The sequence below is a fragment of the Octodon degus genome, unplaced genomic scaffold, assembly GCF_000260255.1.
Source record: "Octodon degus isolate 3935 unplaced genomic scaffold, OctDeg1.0 scaffold00126, whole genome shotgun sequence".
In the NCBI taxonomy this organism is placed as follows: Eukaryota; Metazoa; Chordata; class Mammalia; order Rodentia; family Octodontidae; genus Octodon; species Octodon degus.
Genome location: NW_004524702.1, coordinates 3413641 through 3423805, shown reverse-complemented (window position 1 = coordinate 3423805; position 10165 = coordinate 3413641). Strand labels below are relative to the sequence as shown.

The window sequence follows — 10165 nt, the reverse complement described above, 5'->3', positions numbered from 1 at the left end:
TGCTTTGCTTAGCTTAGTTTGTTCTAAGTAGGTGCTTTAGACCACTGAACCATCTCACTAGCCCAGGACTTGTTTTTAAATAAAAGGAATTTTGAAGAAGTGTCTCTGTCCCGCTGGCCTCAAAGATGTTCAGTCTCCAAGCCTTGCCTTCCCAGTGGCATGACCTGTTGGGCCAGACTTTTCCTCCCTCTAGTTGGGCCCAGAGGCCAACTTCTAGACAGACGGGAAGGGGTGGCCTGGAAAGCTGCCCCGCCCAGCTGCAGCCTCCTCCCTGTGGCCACCTCCAGGTGGTTCCAGCACTCCCCAGGGCAGGCCAAGGTCCTCGGGGCAGCAGGGCACCTGTGAGATGGTTGTGGGCCTTTCAGGGCTTCGTGTGTGGCCCAGGTGGGGACAGAGGCCGGCTCCGGAGAGGTGCTGCTCAGAAAGTCGTCCTTGTTTGCTGGAGTGCTGGAGGGGAGATGTTTCAGCCAAATTCAAGTCCGAGGCTCGGAGACCTGGGCAGCTTGCACTTGGGCCCCTGGGCAGGCTGAGGGGCTCAGGGTACCAGCAGGGCCCCAGCCATTCCTCCTCTGCCCAAAGCAGAGTCTCAATGTCCTGCCCTGGTGTGGCCCAGGCTGCCTCGGGCTGGGTTCCAGGGGGACATCCTGTTGCCTCGGGGCTCAGTGCCTTCCACCCTTGCACCCGGGGCAGAACGCTGTCCCCAGCAAAGCTGCCACCCTAGCCGTCATGGGGGCTGCCTAAGAGCAGCCGGCAGGCTGGGCCTCCTGGGTCTTGTTTTTCCTGAGACCAACCTTAGGACTGCTAAGGCCAGCCTCACTTTTGATTCACTGAGAGCATTGGCAAACATGGTAGAGCCTTCTTTCCTCCTGGGAGTGGCTCTGTGGTCTGGGTGTGGCTGAGGCACATGGCAGGGAGGACAGGAGGGTGACAGGCAGTGGTTCAGGTGGCAGAGGGGCCCCACAGTAGTGGGACCACAGAAGAGGACACAGCTCAGAGTGCCCCACGGGGGCAAAACTATAGGACTCTGGTGACTTCTAGGACCTTCTAGCCATGCCCCACACTCCAGGTTTGAGGCACAGCTGGCTCGCTGGGGGCATGACCTTGAAGGGGACACCTGAACTTCCTGGCCACAACAGGGTTCCTGCTGCACCCCTACACATGTCAGCATGTCCACCACAGGCTCAAAGGCAACGTGGCCCCCACCATGGAACGAAGCCTCTGAAACTGAGCCAGCATCAGCCTTTCCTCCGCAGAGCTGTGATTGTCTCAGGCATTTGCCACAGTGACAAAAAGCTGACCAACACATGTTAGCACACAATTTACCCAAAAACTATAGGTCTATGACATATTTTTTACAAATATAACTAAACATTATTTTCTGAATCAAATGAATTTTTTTTTCTTTTCTTTTTTTTTTTTTAGTGCAGGGTCTACACAGTCTCACTACATAGGTCGGACTTATAGTGATTCTGTTTTGAGCCTCCCAAGTGCTGGGATTACAGGCCTGTGCCACCACGCCCACTCGCAATTGCCCCGGGGGTGAGGCTGGCAAAGCAGGCCAGGGATTGAACCCCAGGCCAGGGATTGAACCCCAGCCTTCTGTACTGTACCTAAGCAGGTGTTTTAGTCTGCTGAGCTATCTGGCCAGCCCTGAAATTTCTTTTTCTTTTTCTTTTTTTTTTTTTTTTTTTGGTGTAACCAGGGATTAAACTCAGGCCCTTGTGCTTGCCAGGGAAGCGCTTATTCCACCGAGCCATCTCCCCAGCCCCTCTGAAGTTTAAGTACTCATGCTGGGCATGGTAGCACACAGCAGTAATCCCAGCATTCAGGATGCTGAGACAAGGGGGTTGTTGTGATTGTTCAAGGCTAATTTGGGCTACAAAATGAGTTTAAGGCCAGCCAGACCCTGTCTCAAAACACCAAATAAATAAAATAAAATAAAATAATGAATCAGGCTGTGGAGACAGCTCAGCAGTCTCAGCACGTGCCTGGCAAGTGCAAGGACCCAGGTTCAATTCTCAGTACCACATACCATGCTACTTTCAGGCGTGCTGTGCATACCTGTAATCCTAGCACTGGGGAGGCTGAGACAGGAAGATCACTATGAGTCCAAGCTCTGTAGCCAGACCTGTACCAAATAAATTATATTTTTAAAAATTTTTTATTTATTTATTTGTGTGTGTGTGTGTGTGTGTGTGTGTGTGGCCAGCTCAGCCCACCAGGGGGCGGGGCTTGCTGGCATGTGGTGCTGGGGGATTGAACCGTGGTCCCTTTGCTTTGCTAAGCTTGTTCAAATAGGTGCTTTAGACCACTGAGCCATCTCACCAGCTCCAATAAGTTATATTTTAATAAAAGAATCTAAAAAAAAAAATGGTTCTTGAGTCATAGAATAAGAGTCAACATCAAAATCACTGATTTGCTAAAGGATAGGTTCCCAGTCTTGCTTGCCCATTTCCTATGCCAATATTTCCAGGTCCCCCGCTGGGCGCCTGCATTCCCCAGCCTTTCCTGTACAAGGAGGCATGAAGACGACACAGTGGGAGAAGCCGATGCAGCCTGTGCCCTGGGCTGCGCCTGCAGCTTTGCTCCAGAGAAGAGCCGTGCAGAGGGGGCAGAGCCAGGAGGAAGCCCCTGAGGACTCACTGCCCCACACAGGGTGCACGGCTGTGATCTCAGCACTCTAGGAGGCTGAGGCAGGTGGATTGCAAACTCAGGCCCTCCCTGGGCAACTTTGCAAGAATGTGTCTCAAAAAATAATAAAAAGGGCTGGGGATGTAGCTCAGTGGCATAGTACCCCTCAGTTTGATTCCCAGTACTACAAACACACAAAATAAAACCAAAAAAATTTAGTAAACAAGATAAGTAATATGTGAACAACACTCTGTGTGTGTGTGTGTGTTGGAGATTGAACCCAGGGCCTGTGCATACCAGGCAAAAGTTCTAACACTGAGCCACATCCCTAGCCCCAAACACAATATTTTTAAGTCAAACTCAATGCCAAAAAGTCTACGATGAACAAAAATGACAAAACTTAAAGACAAGAACGTCAGGAGGCCGAGGTGAGAGGATCTCCTGAACCCAAGAGTTTGAGCCCAGGCTGGGGGCCAAATGCTTGTGAACCCAATACTCTGGAGACTGAGGCAAGTGGGTTGCTGTGATTTGGAAGCCAACCTGGGCTACACAGTAAACTACATAGTGAGAGCCTGTCTTAAAACAATAACAAAAATAACTTTTTAAAACCCTACAATAGGGCCAGGGAAATGGCTCATTGGAATAAGCGCTTCCCTGGCAAACTCAAGGACCTGAGTTCAATCCCTGGTTCCTAAAAAAAACCCCTACAAGATTGGAGGACAGGCATGCCCAATTTGAAAATGACAATGGCCCCCACATCCACCCACCCACCAGTACGTTGGAGGGTCTGGATTCGCTTGCCCAGACTGCCACCTGCTGGACATGGCCGCACTCACCGCCAGTGTAGGAACTAGTGTGGCTCAGGCCATGCAGACCCAGGTGGGCAAGGGTGTCCAGGGCTGGACTCAGGGAGCTGGGGTGGACAGGGAGGCCGCTGGCTCCCCTCCTCAATGGGTCACAGGCCCTCCTCGCAGCTGTGGTCCCCGCACTGTCGCAAGAGGGTGGTGATGTCTCTGCTCTCCCGCTGTCATGTTCTACTTCAGCGGGGAGGTCCAGGCAGGCAATCCTGAGCTGTGAGCTGGGCCCTGCGGCCACAATGGGGGTCACAGCTTCCCAGAGCTCCTCTCCCTTTCTGTAAAATGACAGTGACATCTCCCCACAGGGAATGAATTCTACTGAGTCACATTCAGATCTCTGCAGCAAGGTGGGCTTCATAGTGGGCACCCCTCTGCAGACTCCGATGTGCACCCCAACTTGCTGGAGTGGCAGGGATGGGGATCTGAGAGCTTGGGCGATGTCTTGTCTGCCCCAGGCACATCTCCTCAGGGCCACCTGTTCCCTGCGCCTCCTCCTCCACCCACTGCTGGACGCAGCTCAGCAAAGCACCCAGACACTGGGCTCAAGAGCAGGGCTGGGCCATGCTGCCCAGGAAATGGGGAGCAGGGCTGGGCCTGGCTGTGAGAGTGGGTTGTGCTTTTACAGGTTTGCCTTTCTGGGAAACATCCTGTCTGCATTTACTGTCGTAGTACAGGCCAAAGCAAGCAAATGAAATGACAATGCCTGGGGAAGCAGAAGTCCTTGCAGCTTTTCTGGAGGTCTGAAATTATGTGGAAATAAAAAGTTGCCAGCGTGCTAGCACGCTAGTAGGCCCAGCACGTGGGAGGCTGAGGCAGGAGGATGGCGGAGAGTTCTAGGCCAGCCTGGATGGCTTAGTGAAACCCTGTCTAGAAAACAACAACAAAGATAGACAGCAGGCCAGAGTGCCCTGTTCCGTCCTTCCCCCTGCCTCTTTCTGCTCATAGCGACAGCCAGCGCGCCGCCCTCGTGCCCAGACTGTTCTTGGGCCCGGGCTGCTGCACTGCCCATCGCGCCTGCCCCAGACAGACTGCAGACCGCAGCGGCTCTCCATCGAGTGGCACCGACTTTATTTGCAAAGGGATCCGAGGGACCCAGGGGTGCAGGTCTACACGATGGCGAACTGGCACGCGTAGGGCAGCGCGTCCCGGCAGCGCCGGTCGAACCAGCGCCCGTGCGATGCCCCGGCCATGGCCGCGCAGTTCTCGGCAGCGCCGCCGTCGGGCTGCGCCGTGATATCCGTCTCCCAGTGCAGGAAGGCGGCGGGCGCGCCGCTCGCGTCCACCCAGGAGCCCTCGGAGCCCAGGTCGTGCAGCCCCAGCCACAGCTCGGCCGTCGCGCCCAGACTGCTCGCCGCGTACTCGCGCAGCGCCTCGTTCTCCGCCTCGGAGCGCGGCGCCGCCAGGGTCCCCCCGCGCGCGATGCAGTCCTCGCCCGCCGCGTGGAAGGCGCGCGCCTGCGCCACGGCCAGGAAGCACTTGAGGTGCACCTTGGCGCCCTTGAGGCACACTGCGGGGGGACACGGCCGGTCACGGGCAGCCGAGGTCGCGCCCTTCAGTTCCGGGCCCCAGCAGCGCCGCTCCTGTCCCCAGCAGGGGCCGCGGGGTGCCCAGCGCAGGTGCGGCTGGGCAGGGGCGGGGTAGCCGAGGGCCAGGGCGGCACCGCGGCTGTCCCCCAGCGACCCAGCGGGCGCCTCCAGATTGCACAAGGAACGACACAAGGGCCGGGAGACAGCTCGGGGACGAAGGGTCCCAGACCGGCCTGAACCAAGCAGTGAAAAGGGACGAGGGCGGGGCCTGGGACCCAGAGACAGCCGGGACGCCAGGGTGACTGGGGCACTGACTGCGCCACCAGGGCTCCCACTTCCGGGGACTCCTCCCCCCGGAACCACACACACTCTCTGTCTCTCTCTGGCGTGCGTGCACATCCACACGCGCCTACCCACACACCGTACAAAGACCACACACACACGCAAACCTGCCCACAAGCACCGCACCTCTGTGCACACACGCGCACACGCACACATCCCGGGCGCGCACTCACCCGTCTGCAGCGCCTGCTGCTCCTTCAGCACGGCCACCTCCTGCGCCAGGCTGTCCAGGCGACTCTTGAGCTCCTCGAACATCTTGGGGCTCACGAGGTCTGGGGCACGGTGGGAAGAGATGGCACAGTCGTGACAAGGCAGGGCCAGCAGGATCAGGACCGAGCAAGGACCCTGCCGCCCTCATTAGCGCTGCTACCCCCAGGAGTGCGCTGCCCGGGCTCCGGGCCCTTCCCCCTGGTCAGGGGCTGCAGGAGTGGACCGCGGCCTCCCAGGGTTTGGCCGAACTGGGCTCTGGTCAGTCTCTCTGAGTGGCTTTAACATCACACCTTGAAGCCCAGCCCTGGGGGAGGTTGAGGCAGGAAGCATGAGCCCAAGCTGGTGATGTAGCTGCTTAGGGAGGCTCTGTTCTCAGGATTTATTTATTTATGTATTTATTTTTGTTTTTGTTTTTAGTACAGGGTCTCACTACACAGATCCGACTCGTAGTGATCCTCATTTTCAGCCTCCCAAGTGCAGGGATTAAAGGCACCACCACGCCCAGTCTCTTTCGCTGTCTGGGTCGGGGGAAGCGGAAACAGGCATTTTAGTCTGCTGAGCTATCTGGATGGCCGTGAGACTCTGTTCTCAGAATAAAACCTAAAATTGGCAGGAATGGGGGAGTTGGGAGGGTGGGGGGAAGGGGGAGACTGGGCTCTGTCATGGTCCAAAAAAAGAAAAGGCAGAGACAAGGGCTGAAGGGAGCAGAGATGAAGAGGGAAAGAGAAAGAATGGAGACTCATGACCTACAGTACAGAGGCCCAGGGCGACTGATCCTCAGGCATATCCCAGTTACCCACAGACTGTTCAGAAAACAGGGCTGGCCAAATAACTCAGCGGATTAAGATGCCTGCAAGCAGACTCAGAGGCTGGGGGTTCAATCCCCAGGCTTGCCCTGCCAGCCCCAGCCCGGGGGAACACTGAGAGGGCAACTGAGACTGGGCGTGGTGGCTTGCCCCTCTAATCCCGCCTCTTGGGAGGCTGTAAACGGTCAGATCACTACGACTCCGATCTAGTAGTGGGACCATGAACACCCTGTAGACCCTTCCCTGAAATTTAAAAAAAAAAAAGAAAGAAAACCTGGGTGGAAACACCTACCCCACCCATCCCTGTTAGCGGTCGAGGCAGGGCTTGACCTGACTTTGTATTTTTGCTCCACTGAGGACTGAACTGGGTGCCTTCACTCCTCATCCCTCAGCCCTTTTTATTTTTGAGATAGAGGCTGGGCTCAAGCTTGGTGATCCTTCTGCCTCAGCCTCCCCGATGCTTGGAAGGCAGGTGCCCCTGGCCATTCACACCCTTGAGAGTGGGGCCCTGGGCTCCTCCCTCCCACACACACGGGGGGGGGGGTCACAGCAAGGAAACTGAGGCAGAGGATCTAGGGTAGCCAGCTGGGGGCTGGGGCTGAGAGGCTGCAGAGGGGACCCCAGCCCTTCTGGAATCTCCATGAAGCCCGTGTCCCTCAGGGGCAGGGGCAGGAGCAGGGGCAGGGCCTCATGCACCCCTGGGTGTTCTGCAGGGGACCACAGGCAGGCATGGAACAGAACTTGTCCAGTGGGAGAAACACAGGAAGAGAGAAGGTGGGGGCCAGGCTGTGTGGTACCCCACCCCAGCCTCTGCTCTGGGGTTCACGGCGCCTCTGTTCTCATCCTGATGCATCAGCCCAGTGTGCCATGTGAAAGCCTGTGAGTTGGGCACTGCATAAGGGCCCGCAGCAGAGAGGACAAGGAGCCCAAGTGCAGGTCCCACGCCTTTCCCTGAGGCAAGGTCACCCTAGGCCTCCCTTAACCCTGGCCTTGAAACTGAGCCTTTCCCAAGAACATGCCTCAGTGTCTGCTCTGATGAGGGCTCAGGGACGCAGCCATGGGTGGGACTCCTGTTCCTCACTCATTTTTTTTTTAGTTTTTGGAAACAGGATCTTGCTATGTAGTCCAGGCTGGCTGTGAACTCCCAGAGATCCTCCTGCCTCAGCCTCCTGAGCCTCTCTCTGTTTATCTTCCCAGACATCATCACTGTCACCAACTTCCAGAAAACTGTATATGTATACTAAAGATATTTTACACAAATCTCTTTTTCCAAGCAAATGTCGACAGAAAATCCACCACTATGTTGAAATTTTCTTTGTTCACATTGTAAACACAACCTTGGACATGACTGTCTTCTCTTTCCTGCAGTGCTGGGGATGGGCCAGTCCTCGCACACATCAGGCAGGTCTCAGCCACGTTCCCACCAGGTCTGGGATTTTGTCAGTGCCTGGATCTGCCCTTTCTAGCTGGGCATGGTGGTGCACACTCGTAATCCCATGGCTCTGGAGGCTGAGACGGGAAGATCTTGGCCAGTTCAAGGCTTCACCTCAAGACCTTGATTCAAGCCAAAAAACCCTAAGTTCCTGCTAGCAGCCTACTGCTTTGGCCTTGGGGCCACACCCCCTCTTTCCCATCTCCCTCTGGGGACAGCTGGGGCTGTTGCCATGGCGCCACCAATGTTGTGTCCATACAGCGGGGTGACCTCACTGCTGGAAAACCAAGGTCACCGCACCCAGGAGTGGATCACTGAGCCAGGACAACGCGGGCCGGAGCTCTGTCTCTCCCCACTCTGCGCCACCCGTTGTCCTGGGCTAGGTACCCGCTCCTCGGCCCATCCAGTGGGTGTGGCCATCACCCTCCCCCATTTACGGGGATGCACCGGAAGCTCAGGGGTTCACCAAGCACTGCCCGCGGTGCCCCTTGGGGGGCGGGGGCGTCCACACAGGCCTGCGGCCAAAGGTGAGGCTTCGGCCGGACACCAGGAGGGGGCGGTCCAGGGACCTGGTTTGTTGGTTTGCCGGGCTGGGGTTGGACCCAGGCGCTATGTGCGTCAGCGGGTGCTCTAACGCTGAGGGGGGCCCCAGTCCAGGTGCCTGGCCAGAGGGTCCCGCAGTGTCACCCCAGAGAGCTGCTTTTAAGATCCTAGAGGAGGGGAGGGAAGGAGCCTTAGGAGCCCAGGGGAGGGGCCGGAGCCCTCCTTACCCTTCCGGGCAGTAGGAGCCTTCTTGGGCTTGGAGGTTGGCGCCTCCGCAGCAATGCGGGTGAGAAGGAGGGCGCAGAGGAGCAGCTGGGGTCCCCAAAGCGCCATGCTGTCGCAGCTGCTGCTGTCCCCGCTGCTGCTGCTACCGCCGGCCTGAAGGGAAGCAATGGGGACGCCGCCTGGCCTGCGCCTCTTAAGGCTGAGGCCACCAGAACCTCTGTCCAGGAAACCCTCCCATGACAAGCATTGGGGCGTGCCAAAAAAAAAAAAAAGAAAAATTAAAAAAATACAGCCTGCAGAGGGGAAGGCCCTGCAGCCACTGAGCTGTGCTGCCCATGTGCTGATTTGGGGGCCTGTATCTTTGTTTTGTTTTTTCTTTTTTTATTGTATTTTGGCAGAACTGGGGATTGAACTCTGACCTTGAGTTTGCCAGGGAAACGCTTATTCTAACTGAGCCATCTGCCCAGTCCCTTGTTTTTTTTTTTTTTTTTTTTTCTAATGTATTTAGAAGAGGGGCTTCTGGATCTACAGGGTCTCACTACATAAATCAGACTCAGTGACTCTCCTGTTTTCAGCCTCCCAAAACGCTGGGATTACAGGCGCACACCACCACGCCCAGTCTCAACTGCCCTCTCAGCGTGCCCTGGGGCGGGCCAGTACAGCACGACAGAGATTTAACTCAGGCCGCTGCACTCTGCCTAAGCAGGTGCTTTAGTCTGCTGAGCTATCAGGCCAATAGCCTGGGTTTTTTTTAATCTTTTGAGACAGGGTCTCACCCTGTAGCCCAGGCTGGCCTTGAACTTGGGGCAATCCTCCCACCTCAGCCTCCCAAACTCTGGGTTACAGGTATGCGACACCACGCCTGCAAGCCCTGCCTTCTAAGAGCTGGCTGTGGAACAGGGGCTCCCAGAGCTGCAGTGTGGCTGCAGGGCTACTGTCATTGCCCACCATGACCTCATCCTCACACCCCTAGTTACAGTAAAGGAAACAGGCCTGGAGAGCCCAAGCATGCAGCCATCAGGCGGTGGAGGTTGCTGCAGGGTGTTCCCAGATTACTGAAGTGGGGGCTTCTATACCCCACCCAGCCTAATGCTCCTGTCCTGAAGCCACCCAGGGTGAGGGCAGGGAGGGCATTGTGAGAAAAGGCAGGGGCTGCAGGCTGCTGCCAGAGAGGTACAGAGAGAGTGTCCCTGTGCCTGCTCCTCTGTGCAGCCAAAGCCCAGCATGGGGGAAGTATCCCCATGGAACACTGTCCCCGAGGGAGAGGACAGTCCTGGCAGTGGGGATGGCAGGGTGCTGATCCCACAGCAGATGGCTCTGAATAGGGTCCTGTTCAGGGGTGGGAGGCCCCATGCATGGAGAGCAAGAGGAGGCGCTTGAGCCCTGGGAGACCCCAAGGTCCCATCCTAGCTGTCCCAGGGAGGCCCACATCCTGCCTCCAAATACCTTTCCCTAAAGGAACTGAGCACCTGGAGTTGCTGGGCCTGCTGGTGCCCCAAGCCTTCAGCCAGGCACCCAGATCCCGGGGCCTGAGGCAGTAGCTGCCCACCATCTGCAGGGGCCTCCCAGGGCAGGCAGGGTGGCCAAGCCAGG

The 10165-nt window shown here is 56.9% G+C and overlaps 1 protein-coding gene across 1 annotated transcript; it reads right to left on the bottom strand.

Annotated features, from left to right (window-relative positions):
• Positions 1-4533: 4533 nt before the first annotated feature.
• Positions 4534-8797, bottom strand: Clec3b (C-type lectin domain family 3 member B). Its single transcript, XM_004640669.2, has 3 exons — positions 8575-8797; positions 5530-5628; positions 4534-4995 (listed from the first exon to the last, which is right to left on the bottom strand). Exons 1-3 carry the CDS (start codon positions 8678-8680, stop codon positions 4595-4597), a joined length of 606 nt encoding a protein of 201 aa, XP_004640726.1. The 5' UTR covers positions 8681-8797; the 3' UTR covers positions 4534-4594.
• Between the last annotated feature and the right edge of the window lie 1368 nt (positions 8798-10165).